Source organism: Centrocercus urophasianus, unplaced genomic scaffold (genome assembly GCF_019232065.1).
Source record: "Centrocercus urophasianus isolate 14NV4802_14NV808 unplaced genomic scaffold, USGS_Curo_1.0 seq_14, whole genome shotgun sequence".
Lineage (NCBI taxonomy): Eukaryota > Metazoa > Chordata > Aves > Galliformes > Phasianidae > Centrocercus > Centrocercus urophasianus.
This window is the reverse complement of record NW_024884586.1, coordinates 41,617,872-41,633,517: the sequence shown is the minus strand read 5'-3', so window position 1 is coordinate 41,633,517 and position 15,646 is coordinate 41,617,872. Positions and strand designations below refer to the sequence as shown.

General features: G+C 40.7%; 1 protein-coding gene across 3 annotated transcripts in view; it reads right to left on the bottom strand.

The window, feature by feature from the left end:
* The window catches only part of EVL (Enah/Vasp-like), a 129,610-nt gene that overhangs the window by 53,207 nt on the left and 60,757 nt on the right, over window positions 1–15,646 (bottom strand). Inside the window, exons 1-3 of one of the 3 annotated variants that reach the window (XM_042813296.1) lie at window positions 13,710–13,889; window positions 6,300–6,468; window positions 1,456–1,633 (exon numbers count right to left, since the gene is read on the bottom strand). In XM_042813296.1, the coding sequence (XP_042669230.1) occupies window positions 1,456–1,633; window positions 6,300–6,468; window positions 13,710–13,720 (358 nt within the window). In that variant the 5' untranslated portion in view covers window positions 13,721–13,889. Of the gene's footprint in view, window positions 1–1,455; window positions 1,634–6,299; window positions 6,469–13,709; window positions 13,890–15,646 lie in introns of those variants that run through there. The other 2 variants (XM_042813294.1, XM_042813295.1) reach the window with 2 other exon arrangements.

Sequence of the window (15,646 nt, the reverse complement as noted above, 5' to 3'; positions counted from 1 at the left end):
TTCCTCAGAGTGTTCCTCTTGAACAACCTCAAAATACTGCAAAAAACCTACCTCCACAAGGGGAAGTGACAGACAGACAAAAAAAAAATTAAACTGGAGAGCCTTTGGAAGAAAGGCACTCAATATAGATGCTAAGCCAATCAGAGCCTCAAGACTATAAGCAAAGTATCCGAAATTCTGAATTTAATCTGATGGTCTAAAAGGGCTGAGCATGCAGGAGAGATCTTTAGCAGCCAAACAGCTGTGCACTCTTTAGATACACGTATGCTTAGGATTGGCAGCGTTGGACAGATTCCCTCCTGAAATTCTCCTGCTGTGGCACAACTAGAGCTGAAAAAGGCATAATTCAGTCCCCTGCTTCTGAAAATAGCACAGAATGCATGCTCTTCAATGATTTTAGCATTTGTCAGCTTAACAGCATGAGTGGATATATCAAAATTAAAAAAAAAAAGAACTTTTATAAGTATACTTACTAGTAATATGTATTTGTGCATGGAAGACTGTCAGAAGACAAAAACAATTAACAGATCTGTAAGCACAAAAACTGGTATAATGTGGACAGTTTGCTCTGCCTCCTCTGTAGCGCTGCTACCTCATCCTAAAGAATACTGCTGCTAAAATGGGATGGCAGAAAATGATGTTACCCCGAATCACTGTGTTCTCAAAAGGAAAACAGAGCTGTGATGTACATTTTTCATGAAAAAAAGACATCACATGAGGACTACTTTCTGTAAACTTCAGAGAGAATAAACTTCAGAGAGATCCTATGCATGTAACTGAGGGCAGTACTTAAATCCATCATCACAGACCAGAATCTGATTTCCGTTGAAAAGCCATGATGTCAACTTGGGCCTCTGCAAACTGCTGCAACAACAATTTCACAGAACTGTAAACTTCACCACAAACCTCAGATGTAGTGAATATAATACTTATGAACAACATCAATCAATGCCCTGAGTATAAGGCTTTCGCATTAAATAGCTAAGATGTCACATTCTCAGAGTGAGCCAAAAGAGCCATCAGGATGCAGCTGACACCTGATGTACTGGAAATATAAGCTTTGTATTCCTCCCAACAAGTTTTTTAGAAGTTGTTAATTTTACACTAGCTCCTGCTTATTTAACATTATATTCTGCCATCTTACATGTAACAGTGCACAAAAATTAACATTTTGGGCTACCTGCCTGCCGAAGTATTCTCAAATAGCCATTGATTTCCTATTGTGAGTTAAGGTACCATACAGAATTGGAAGGAAGGACAATAAAACCTGAAAGCATGTACAATTCACATGACATCAAATGCTGACCTAAAGGCTGTCTAGCAGAGGCCAACCTTTTTTTTTTTAAGATAATGTGTTTTATAATGACATGCCATACAGCGCAACTGCAGTAGGTATGATAAAGCATTATAGAAATGCCAGAGATTAATAAAAGGGCATGGTGGCCGTTAATTTACCTCCATCTTGTGAATTCATTATATTCAGGGCAAACAGCATTGCATTGGAGAATGTAGTAGCCTCTTCTTTGCTTGCAAAATTCAAGCCATAGACTTGCCGTGCATCGCGCCATTGATGAAAGGTAGGTGTTGCTTGATTGTACTTCAGTCCTTTCACAATTGAGTAATTAATCACTACCTGTGATATGAAAGAGAGGGGCAAAGATTAAACAGAATTCTGTCTTGATTTGGGGGGGGGAGGAACCCTTTGGTAAAGGTTAATTAAACTGATAGTGACATTGCTATGCCAGCTCCTCCATGGCTGCACAGTAAGGCAGCACGCATTTGGACAACAGAAGACCCGTATATGTGAGTCAGTCTTACAACAGTTCATACCAAACCCGGGGGCTTGTGAGCTAATTCTGCAAACTCTATTTTACCTGCTCGTGTTTTCTCCAGCAAATCCATGGGATACAGTTGTGCATATATTGCAGAGAGATGTCACAAGCCAGACCCAGCATTTATTGCAGCCTTTTGGGGGATAAGCATGCACACTTGTCAGAAAAGGGGACAAACAGAGCTCTTGGCACTGGCCCTCCGTTACAGCAGATAAATGTTTGACTGATTGCACTAGTTCTGGCTTTTCTCTCTTCCTCCATGCCAGCTTTTTACATTAAGATAGTTTTTTTTTTTGTCTAGAATTAGACAGGCAGTGACAAAACCAACTAAATATTCCCTCTCCAAGCTCCTCCCTTCCTCTACATGCTATAATTTCCAGGTAAGGGGTGGCTGCAGTAGAAGGGCGTTTCTGTATGTTTGGATTTAATCTGCCAGATACAATGCCCCATTTATCCTTGGGCAGGGCATATGGGATATCCAGCTGGAATCCAACCAAAGACATCCAAAGCTAACACCCAGCACTCTCACAATATCCATCTGTGTCTCAACAAAGGCACTCTGTTGTGGCTCAAATTTAAGAAACAAAATGAAATGTCAATAAATGGGATCACCAGCTGTCCTCATAAACAGGTACAGTGTAGCTGAAGACAGAGAAGGAGAAGGAAATGAAGTCTGGCTTCATCAACCAGCAGAGACTGGGGCAGAGGGGAACCACAGACACAGAAACTTAAAATTATGAGCAGAGGAAGATTGAAATTCTTCTTCCTTTAACTCTTCACTGTGAGTTTATCTTAAAAGCTGAAACATGGCACAACTGTATGACTTTTTTTTTCTACTTTTCCAATCCATTTTAGTATTTTCTACCTTGAAATAAAATAGTCTTGTTGCTGATATAAATGCCTGCATTGTTCTCTATTCTGTTAAATTCTGGATTCTGTATGGCAAGGAGTTTCACAGGCTGATTCTGCATAGCCCTTAATGTTCCCACCACTTTAATATTAAAAAAAGTTTAGCCTCTTTTCTATCCAGTAATCTTCAACATTTCACTTCAGTTTCAAGTGTAAACTCTCTGGAGCATGCAGAGATCTATAAAAAAGCTCAAAATCAAGAAGCCTTTCCTTTGATTGCAGTCTGCAGGCTACTGAGGCTACTGAGTTATAAATTATCAGCAGTGAAGATAGTGGTAGATGATAGAATTCACAGTAACAGGGCTAGAATGATTTGAAGGCGCCTCAGGACCCCAACACAACTTGGTCTTGGTTGCATGACCACCACAAAGATCATGGGCAGATGTAAGACTCATCCCACGTGAGCCTTACAGCCCATATTCCTGCTGAACAAACCGGAAAAGGACACATACTTGTTTCTCCAGAGCATGAAATGATGCAGAAGTCTGCTACCAGCTTGCTTCCTTTTGTGCTTCCAGCACTAGAACTTTCATGGGCAGCAGTCATGGGTTTGCTAAAACTTGGAAGTTGTGGTAAGCAGCTACAAACTACCACAACTGAGGCCAAATCTGACCAATTTTCAAGTGTCAATTAATTGGTTATTAATTTTTTAAATTAAATTTTATAAAAAATATTAATATGAAAATATTATTTTTCGGCTTAGGGTGAAATTTAAGAAGCCCCACCTTCCCCAGAGCCCTGTTTTTGCACTCGCTTCTTAACCACATCAATGCACAAAGCCTTCAGGAGATGTGATTCACTTTTGACTAGCACTTTCCTCCCTACCTGTGTGTTCAGCACATGCATTTTGGCAGTGTGATCAGTCTGAGCTGAAATCAGTTGATGTAAAATCACCATTTTAAACCCTCAGCTGATCACAGATGCGGACTGGGGAGAAACTGTTCATCTGCTAAGTCATAGAAAAGGACCATCTGTACTACTTTTTTTTTTTTTTTTTTTTAACCTTTGCCAACACCTTGCATGGTGACTGAAGCCAACACACTTCACCTTTGTAATGTTACAATTACAGCTGGCAAGCTGCAAATTGCAGTAAATTGTTTGCTTGTGACTGCTGAATTACATGCTGAGAGGGAATGAAGGCTGCATGGAGACATTAAAGCTCATGTCACCAAGTGATTGTATTACTGATCTGGCCCCAACTTCAAAACAGTCCTGGACTCTGCGGCTACTCCAAAGCTTTAAAAAGCCACTCTGGCTTTTCTGAAGATTATTGCACATGCTATCATGAGGAGAATTCATTGACTTTCTGTCTGCAGCTCAGCGCTGCTGCACTCAACAAGCTCATCACCCACATGCATGAGATGGCGCAGTCCGGTGACCAACTTCCCAGTGGTGAGAACAAAATTGTAGTTCTGCCATTTTAAAAACCATATTTTCTTTGTGATGAGCTTTTTAGAGACCACCAGGTAGTGAACAAGATAGACACAGACAAGGCAAGCAGAATGTGAAGGGAGTCTTGTAAACCCTAGTGTGCACCAGAAAAGGGGTAGGAAAAGCACCTGGAGAAAGACAACAGAAAGAACCTACAGAAGATGCCTTAAATGAAAAAGAGGATGAAAATTAAAGAGAGAGATTATTGAAGGTGAAATAAGAAGAAACACAAGTTAAAAGGGAAACATTAAAGGCAGGCAAAGGGAGAAGTTACGAAGATTTCAGTATGTAAAATAAAACTTACTACAGTATGAAATAAAATGTAAAGTTGTTCCTATGTGGTGTTACTGTGTTACAAACATTGAACTAGTTTCTCAACTTCTGGCTGTCTGAGCAGCTTCATTTTATGCCAGATCTCATATAATCTCAACATTGGTCTTTTTCAGAAAAATACGACTTTCCTTACGAAACAGCAGTGTTTAATAAAGCCTCACTTTCAAGACGACTTAGCACAACCTGAGAGCAAGCTTGAAATGGCTTGTACAGGGAATTATTGTAACTGAAATTCATTTTTGCTCTCATTGGATGCGACTACTAACAAGTCAAGCAAGCTTATGGCTCCTTCTGAGACTCAGGTAATAATACAAAATTCTGAATCTGAGGCTTTCAGAACATTTGCTGTCTTCATGATACTAGATTTTTATAATCACATTGAAGATGTTTTCTTTTAGACAGTTTTAAGTGACTAATGTAACCTGTACATTTGGTTTGTACTGAGGGAGGATTTTTAGTCTTCAAGCTCTAGAAAAGTGCATTTTTATATCTGTTTCCTTCTGGCTTGAGATTTTTAGATGGCATAGGCAGGAAAATTTGCAAGCTAATAGAATATTACAGAGGATATAAAACAACAGACAGACCTCTGGTACACCAAGTCTCCCATATATATGGACAAACAGATTTTATGACATTTGCTTGTTTTATGTCAACTATTCAGGTGCATCTTAGATTGTGCTCACATGAATGCCATTTACATTCACCAGATGGCTACACAAAATAAACATCTAGCATGCCCTGCTGCAGGACTTATTCTCAAAAGTGACTAAGCAGCCACTGCATTTCATTCATTTTCAAAAATATTTTCTCTTTTTAAAATGGAGCTTCATTAATATATTGCTTTTGCTCTACCGAGAATGATAAATACAGAAGCAAAAGATATTGCAGATGTTTCAAAAGCGTGCTGCAAGGAGCTAAAAACTAAGTGCTAAAAATTAGTAATTAATAAGAAAATCATGAGCTGATCAACTTAACATTTTGGCAGCTGGGAAGTGGCAGCACTGGTCGCCTTCATACCCACTGGTGGGACAGCACAAAGTGTGCATGGGATGGGGTAGCAGATTGGAAGTCCTCAGTTCCTAAACGTCTGCTCTAAAATGCCAATATAGCATTACCACTCTACACAAACATGTTTTTGTTCTTTTGGGTATAACTGTGACATGTGGTGCTTCTGATGGCACGTACAGCCTGGTGCACCAGTCACTGGGCTGTGGCGGCCCAGGAGGCTCTGATCCCACTTCTGCTTATCTAAATCCCAACTAACTCCTTTAATAACCAGAGAGGTACTGCAGGCTTAGCTTGCCATAAATCAGATCACAGCACGCACCTAGGACTTCAAAACACGTTATCACAAACTAATTGCTTCTTATGGCAATGTAATAAGCATACTTTAGGAGATGGCAGTGCCAAGTGATATTTCTTCTCTTTTGTATATCCAGTAGCAAAAATGAGCAAGCAGTAAATTAGGGGGAGCTGAGAGCAAAACCTGCAGAACAAAATAAAATTCATTTCCCAAGGAAAAAATGTAGGTGGAAAAAATATAATGTTAAAATCTCTCTTGCATTCATTGGAAGTTATTTTTGCAAATAAACAGTAATAAATCATGACATATTCTGTATCCCCAAAATCATACATAATCTGAACGTCTAGAGTAAATGAGCTCATAGGCACCTTGCAGAAAGCAGGAAATGTTGCTAGACTGCACTAACTATACAACTGCTAACTACATAACTACTGATGGTATCTTAAAGAGACCAAAGGTTCATTTACAGGAAGTTTTATGCAGTTACTCACTTGTTGATCTTGCAGTTTAACTCCAACAACCCTGAAAGTGTTTGTGGCCGTGTTGTGATATATATTGATTCTGCTGAAGCCCTGCTGTCCAGGTTTGATTGGCACCCATTTCTTACTGGTATCGTCATAGACCATAACTGAAGCCCGGGCTTGGCAAATACTCTGTTCACTGGAAAGAAAGAAAAAAAGAAGGAAAAAAAAGGAGAAAAAACAATGAATTTGTTGCCCACTACTGAAAACATCTCAAGAAAAGGAAAACATAAAAAATTATCAGAACTGCCTAAAATATCTGTTTTGTAACAAACCTGCTAATCCTTTGAATACAATTTGATAGTTAAATTAATGCTTGCATGTATGTGTTCATATACTTAAAAAAAAACAAACCTCCAGTATGTTGCTGAACCAATCTGGCATTTCATGCAGAAATATTAGGCCCCGAGGAATAACTGGTAGCACACCACTTTTATTAAAATTGTCCAACAGAATGAATGCTGCATTTATGTTTATATACCTATGGGAAAGCAAAAGCTTTCAGATTTGCATGAAAACTGACTTTGCAGCTTTGCAGCTTCCTGACAAAAACAGCACGCAATGCTGAGGTACACATTTAAAACTGGAAACAAGCAGACCTTGAACCAAAAGCCACGTTAGGTAAATTGAAGGAATCAATTACATTAATCCACGTAACAGCTAATGCGCAGATCTGGTGACGCACTGACACATCCCGGAATATGAAGTGCAAAATGCATAGGAACTCTTTTCTCCTTCACTTTAATAGCAATGAAAATGGGGAGGGAACTCCACAGAATTTTGTATTTCGGTGTTACAGTAGATAACTCATTTGATAGGGTATTAACAGATAGCTATTTTTGTTCTGTAGACTCACAGGAGCTCATCATTTCTTTACCTATTGCTTGTGCATTAGTGACTAATACAAATATTGATGCTAAAACACACTTTCCATGTGAGAGAAATTCCACTGCAAGTACTGCTGATGTGACAACTCAATACAGGTCAAAGTGCTTTACAGACACTGTCTGCAGTATTTTTGGAACGGCAGTAGGGATTTCGGTTCCTGGCCTTCTGAAATCCCAGAAGGGAAGAAAAGCCACTTTTCTTATACTGGAGGAAAGTAGAGTTACACAAAGTAAAAATGAGCCCCCTGAATGTTGAAGATCTTTGAACATAATAGGGCTTTTCAACAAGTGCACATTAGGCCTAAATAAAATTCTTAGGATTTACATCCCACGAAAGTTTTAAGTTCATGGCCACTCTATTAACTTCAGATCTCTATGTATTTACACAAACCTCCTTTCCTCATCCCAAGCAACATTAAATATTTTTCAGCAATTCAATATCAAATGATAACCCACTTTTTTCCCTCTTCCTACATACACTTTGGCTTGATTTTCTCCTAGTGTTTGACTTTCATCCAAACAAATACAGAAGAAGCTCTCTGCTGATGCCGAGCCATATCACTGCCCTGCCACTGCACCAAATGACACCACTTGTAAACTACACCAACTGTAGCAAACGCAGCTCCACTCAACCCCATCACTGCCATTACTTTAATGAAACAGAACACACTGCTCCAGCTATTTAGATTACAGGAGCAATTTTCAGTCTTTTCTTATCCATAGGTCTCAAAAAGATTTCCAAGGCACAGGAGATTTCTGTGAATTAAAGCCTATTGATGTTTGGCTCACTGTGTTAGTCACTTCTCTCAGCCTCCACTGACCTCCACCGTGCTGTGGGCAAGACTCTGAGAACTCTTCACAGAGTTTACAGAAGGAGCAATGATGCTGGCAGACATTTCCATGGAGATCAAGGTAAGAAACCAGGAGTTGGAGTTGATGCCTGTAGGTCCCTTCCAACTCAGGATAGTTTTATGATTCTATGCCAACTCAAAACAAAGTGTATTTTTATTGCATAACATGAAAACAGCAGTCTGTATAATAGTCAGAAAGACTGAACGTTTTATTTAATTAGAATTATAAGAACAAGCCTCATCCACAAGCTGCTGATGCTCTGCTGTGTGAGATATCTGGAGCAGATCTGCACCCTCACTGATGTACTTATCCAGCAAACACCTCAGTATCACTTTGTTTTTTTAAGGTAAGCTAGTGTGATGTCATGTGGCAGCTTCCCCATGCATCTGACACTAACAGCTGAGGGATTCGATCTTGCTCCAGCCTGTCTAATCCTCCAACTGGTGCAAGAGCCCCAGGCTGGCAGGAGGGATGTCTGTCACCTTACCTTGGTTCCACAGATGTGGAGGAAGACAGAGAGATGTACCAGTAAAAAAGCAAGAACAATGCATTATCTCTGCGACATGGAAGTGGAATGGCTAAGAATAATATTCAGTGCAGTGCTATGGCTGGATGGTTCCCACCTGTCTCTGCTACAGGGTTGTTTGTGGCACCTCCAGCTATAGAGCCTATGGAGCATCAGCTGCCCGGTAGGCCTGTGGGTTCCCAGAAAAGCCCATCCCTGGAAAGTAACTCTTAGCTGATGTGACATCAGTTCTGCTCCTCAAGCCTTGCTGGTCACTACAAGCCTGTATCAAAGGAAGGAAGAGCATAGCACTGGTTTCACGACAGCAAGTCTGGAGTGCTTGCATGTGAGATGAACTTTGGATCCCACAATTGCCATGGTCTCCTTAATGAGTCAAATTGTCTGATCCATATTTACCACAAAGAGAACACAGCTAAACATAGACATGAAGGCCTTATTGTGGCATTGCTCATCATGCCATGTTCAGATTCCAAAGCATAAAGCAACTTTGCCTTCAGAGTTTGCTGCTATTCTGAACTGCAACAAAAACACTCTCTACAAACCCATGACAGAAATACAGATGTAGGCCTCAGGAGCAATATTTAATGCATGACAGTCAATTGTTACTGTAACATAAAGCAACACATCAAGCTCAATCCCTGCTGTCCCTGCAGTCAGGGAAGTTTTTCATCATTCATTTAAATGGAAACAGGATTAAGCCTGTTATCTGGCCTCCAGTGAAACAACAGAAAGGAACATAAAACAAGTACAGCACAAGGGGAATCCTTTCCTGCAAAACAATTCATCAATCGTTCAAAACCTAAAATGCCTCCAGGGATGCATTGCTAGATTGCTATTTCACCCTAAATGGAGGTGTAACTCTTCATACCTGAAGTCTCATCCTACACACAAAAAGTACAACTATCCTACTGATTCTTTAAGGGGCATCCCTGAAAATCACCCAGAAAATGTTCAGCATAACTCTTATAAAGGTCAGTTAGAACATTCCTATTGCACTCTGTAGATGGCATTATTTTAAATACGAACCAAATTACACTGGTTTCACAAGGCTCCAGCAAAAAAATTCTTTTATTTTTGTGCCCATACTCGACTGATACCTATGTCAACTACATACAACAGGTGAGGTCTTAGTTATACTATTGCACATAGTCAAATTCTTTCTCTGTGAGAAGAGTTTAGCAGGCATTAGCATTTATACACTAAGTCATTATTCTAGAAATTGCCTTGTTTTCCTAAGAATACACACATAAATTTCTGAATAAATGGGTAAGTCTTGGAAAAGATTCATCATATTCCACATACCATTCCAAATATTACAAATTCTCCTACTGATTTTTTATGCTACATCAACATACAAGCAGACTTGCCTGGGTTTCCACCGCAGGTAACTAAACATGTTGAAAGGGTATAACTGCATCTCATGTATGGTTTGCTTGGACAAAGCCAATCTGCAGCATCCTGCTCACTTTACTAGCTGTGTTGTCAGCAACACTTTCATCTCCGAAGAGTCATTCCAGCCATAAGGTACCATTCATGGTACAGAGCCTAACCACAGTTAGAGGGCAGTTAGGGATAGCAATGAAGCTGTACTTTATGCCACTGATGTAATGCAAGTGGCTTCATCCACAAAAATTTCTCCTCTCCTATCTGTGCAGAAATTGAGAAATGCAGCCCCCTTCTTCCTGGGTTTTGGTAAATTTATGATAAACAGGTCTTACAGCCAAAAAAGAGCTACAAAGAAGTATTGATGAGGTAACGCTGGGAGCCCTAGGGAAAATACATGCATTTTTTTGTGAATTATTGTAAATTGTCCTTAATGGAGCAGCTTGACATAAATTGGTTGACTGCAAGTAATTAAACAGGAGGAAGAAAAATGACAAGGCATGAAATGACAGGAATGACTGTGAAAGTTGGTATTAGGGGAAACATCTTCACTTTGCCTAGGCAAGTGGGCTGTCCAAATATGAAAGAAAAAAAGCTCAGAACTGAACCACAAAAGAACCAGCATAGAACATAAACTGGAAAAAGGGAGTAAACCATGATGATGGACAGCAAGCATTCAAAAGAGGCTTTGAAGGCTCTCCAAGGCTTGTCTCTCTTATCCCAAACAAAGAAAAACATGAGAGGCCACGCTGCAATGAGGCAGAAATGGACCGAAAATCAACTGTGAGCTCCCTAGTAGAAATCAAGGAACCTATTATTAATCCATTATGTTTCAAGCTGCTTTCAGTTCTCTCCCCTTCAACCAAGCTGTCTTCTGGTACTCTTAGCAAATGCAAACAACTTTTGCAAGCATTTACCTTATTTTTAATTTCCATTTCCCATCCAATTACATCCAACCTTTCTCGTTCAAATAACCGATCATTTCAAATTACTTTGGACTGATCTGATCATATGTAATTGTTAACATGACTTTGCCCAAGTCTCGTCCTATCTGGGAACTAACCCTCAGCACCCAGAACGCGCAATGTGACTCGCAAGCCACTTGCACACATCTCGTTCCACTTCTTCACTGAGCCTGTCCACAGAAAGCTGTGTGGTTAAACGTGACGCACGAGAAATAGATGCTGAATTAAGACGATGACAGAAATATCTCAACGTTACCTTTAAAACAGCTAGCATAAATAAAAATCCTGTATATGTAGACATGTGGTCTGTGTGATACATATCTCTGTTAATCTCAGAATTAGCAAGCTACAATTCGTGGTCCTGCAGCACTTAAAGTCTGTTGCAAACTCCAGTGGCCTAATTTGCTGAAAAGACTTTAGTCAATTTTACTGAAACAAACAAAATCATGGTTTGGAAGCAGGCAAAGTGTTGCAGCAGTTCCCTCTGCAAAAAAATAGGTGCACATTTCTGTTTAGTGACAGGATTCAGAGAACAACAAAGAAACAGGAGACCCTCTGAGCACCGGTCATGTCACCCAGGCTCATATTCTCCATACCTGAGATCTGAGCTCCTAGCAGACAGAACCTCCATGGCACAGTGGCTCTCAGCCTTCTCACCAGAGATTCACTGCTGGCTTTGCTCATGGCTCCATTTTTTGCTGGGAGCCTCATTCCTGTAACACTGTGTCAGTCCCGTTCTGACTCTATTCCGGGCCTCCTTTTTCAGTCTACTTCTCTCCATGAGCAAATGCACAGAATATCCTATGTTACCATTGTTCATCCTACCCTTGTCCCAGAGCATCCGGAGTTCATGGTGAAGCAGGAGCACTTAGCCACTGATCAAACTCGAGGACAGCACAAACCCAGAGAGACTTCATGCACAGAGGTGCTACTGAATCTCAGTGACATGCAGATTATTATATTAAATAACTGCAAGAAAACTGAGCACATACAAAGCCTCCTTCACAAGTAGCTCTCAAACAGACACTGTTAAATAAAGTCATGACATGCCTCCATAGAAATGCATATTTTACAGAGAAAAAAATTGAAATACTGGTACCTACAGCATAAACAAGAGTAAGATGAATACCACTTTGCTTCGTCAAGGAGGAGTATTTTTCTACTAGCAATGAGACATTCATTTGAAGTTCCCCTTTTTCTGTACTGGCATACCCATGGGAATTGCCATGGGCAATGACTGCTGCCAATATTCACTGCAGACACTTAAGATGGAAACCAAAACCCAGCTCATGAGGTGCTCAGATCACACAAGACTTTGAGAGATGAGTTGCTAAACATGGAAACATCCATGCAACCCTGGCATGACCACGCTACCTTGTCTGTCACTCCTCAGTGCTCTTGATGATGGGAAATACAATAAGTAGAAATACAAAAAATGAGTAGTGAATGCAGAAAGAGAATGCAGTGGAAGGGTGTTTCACATGGGCCTGCCATAGCAGAACAGCTCAGTCCTGCAGAAGTCCACACAAAACCCTGACCTCCCAGTGTCCACTGTCACACTTAAACAAGAGATCTGCCAATTGGGGTAGATTTAGGGTCGGTGGGCTGGCGGCAGATTTGTGCCCTTATAAGCTGGCACATCTGTTTCATTTACAGTGCTGAGATTTTGATGTCATGTGGTGTGTTTTGCACACTGAACCGTAAGAGACATAATGATTCTAAGGGGAACTCCAGTCATCACTATCTCAACTCAACACTTTAAAAAGTTTTAAAATAACTGCTGTGCGAAAGGCACTTTACAGCGGAAATGCAGTGATTGAGAGAAGTCTCAGCGCTGCCAGGCAGCCCAACACGCAGCCCTATGGCCAACTTTTCTTCAGCACCTGCCTACCCTGAAAGGACAGGGGCATTGCTGTGTTCCAATAGAGAAACCCCACTGCTCCATTAAAGCTTTAAATCACACAACATCTCCTTCTGCAGTGAAGTGTGGTTTCCTCTCTAACTTTGCATGCCACCTTGAAGATAAACTTTGGCAGTGCCTAAAAATAAATATGAAGTAAATGTTTAGATGTTCTTAAAAGCAAAGATCAAGTAGATGCACTGGGGAGGGACAATGAACCCAAGTAACCCGTAAACACACAGACAAAACCAGTAAAAAAAACTTTACTAGATCAAGTTGCTATTAATATAAACCATTTGCCTTCACCATTAAATTACAGAAATAAAAAGAAGTAACCAATCCTGTAAAATACACATCATGCCCAAAACCCAAGACTAAACTGTCAAATGAAAACCCATGACCGAAACTCTCACGCACTGGCCAGCCAAATGCATATTGCAATAGAATAATAATAAAGGCCTTTTAAAATAAAAATAAAGGCTTTTAAGGATTATAATCTTAACGAATAATCAGGAGAGGCAGACTCATGAGTACATACAGCAAATCACCACACAGATATTTCACCGAAGTTGGCATTGCATAGCTTTGGTTTCTCTCCAGTCTCCAAAGAAATGCAAATAAACCTGTGAAAACTCCTCTGGAGCCACCAGCATCACACTGAGACTGAGCACAGCTCAGCTGTTCCAGCCTCTCCCTCACTGCCAGCAGCTGTATATGCACATAGCATTGCCATATGAACATATAACCACTGTATAAAACTATAAATTACCCCGCAAAGCTAAAACCACAATGCAGACCTCCTGCATCTCTAATGACACACATTTTCCAAACTTACTGCCATTCAGAGCACGATGCCCAGGTACTTACGTGCCCGCCATTGAGGAAGACCTGGTTAGGTAATCCTGGAAGAATAGATGCTCAAATCTGGCACGTGTGTTTACACCCAAATAGGATATTTCACCAGATTACAAAGCTGAACACAGATTTGGCAGGAAGACAACCTGAGTCTGTGTGAAGTCTTATTACAAAAACAGGAAAGGGAAGCGTTACCAAGAGAGCAAAAGGGCAGGCAGGAAGTAACGCTTGCTTGGCAGGGAAGGGACTTAAAAAAAAAAAAAAAATACTATTTCTTTCAGCTGATTTATTGAACAAAAGTCCAAACAATATAGATGAAGATTAGATGCATCACTCTTCCCTCATTGGTGGCAGGGCAATTAAAAACGTTTCATTATTTTCTCAAGGCACAGGTTTGCTCTCCAAGAAAAAGAAAAAAAGCAAACAAACCTAAGACCCAGACAAACTGCTGTTATCCATTTACAGCAGGAATGGAGGCATGGTACAGAACCAAACCCAGGGCCCCCTGGCTGCCGCCATCCTGGCCCTCCTTGCCAGCTGGAATTGGCATGGGCTAATAACTACCCTATAGAAGGAGAAATCTCCAAATATTGGAGAAGTATCCAACATTAGAAATAAGAACAAATTTACTCCAAGGGGTATGTAAGCACTGCGTGCCTTCCTGTAAGTCAATAATTCAGTGTGCCTCTCCCAGTGTAAGGCTGCAGCAATTCTGACGGGCTGCCTCTCAGAGGTGGCAGTAATTTGAGGCACATTCTTCTTCCCGGCTTCCTTTTTCTCCTCATTCCTTGCTTTGGAAAAGCAGTAAACATGGATACGTAGCAAATGCTCCCCTGTCTTTCAGCTTGGATTTAGGCTATGGGTGTGCTCTGGCATGACATGATAACAGCAGAGGGAGAACTAGTGCAAGGCAAACAGCAGGGAGAACTATATGGTATGTTCTTGCTATAAATAAGAAAACGATAGAGTTTTCTCCACCTTTCCCCTTGATTTTGCCTTCTGCTTTTTGTCCTCAGACATTCTTCTAATGCGTGTAAATGCGTCAGCTGATATCTGTGACTGCACAAACACACACAGCGCAAATAAAAAATGCAAACATCTGCAGAAGTAAAACATTGGGTATTCTGGGCTCACAACTGCTCCTCCTTAGTCCAGGTGCCATCACAAGCACCTCTGCCTGGAGGTCTAAGCAGAAAAGAAAGGAAACACAGGCAAGCCAGAAGACAAGAGGATAAAAAAGTTGATTATTACCATTCAGAGAGGAATTAACACTGCTTTTTGCAGTGTTAAAAAACTTCATTTTTTAACATACACTTCTCAAGAAAATAATTCTCCTCTGATGATGTTAGACATGTTGTCATTGGTGCAATGCAGGTCAGCGTGAGGGGGGACAGATGGTTCACAGCCAGCTGTGTAACAGCAGCATTACACAAATGGGGAAGGTTACACAAACAGGGAAGGAACGTGTTCCCTAACTTGAACCCAGTTCCTGAAAGTGCAATGCATAAAAATGACCTCCCTGATCTCGACCGTTGCACAAAGTCATGTCTTTCTTAACTGCTTGGGTGCCTTTGTCTGTATGCCTGTATGATGGGGAGCATGCAAGTCTGACATGGCAGCCTGGTCTCCTTAGCACACCACAGGCTGCAGAGCTTTTGAAGGTGAGCTGGAAGGCAGAGGCAACTGTGTGGGACTTTGGGCCTTTCTTTCTCCAGGAGCCAGCACTCAGGGCTCAGACTCAGCACCTGCCAAGCACCAAGGAGTGCAGTTTAGTTTTCATCTGACTTAGGAATGTTGCAGTGGAACAAGAAAGTTCTCTGACATACAAACAAAGCTTTCTTCTTTTTCTTTGTTTTGTTGTCATTGTTGTTTTTTAATGTATTTTTCTGCTTAACAAAACATTTTATTACTGCTTTCCTGATACTTCAGTTTGGCTGCCATTTACCTAA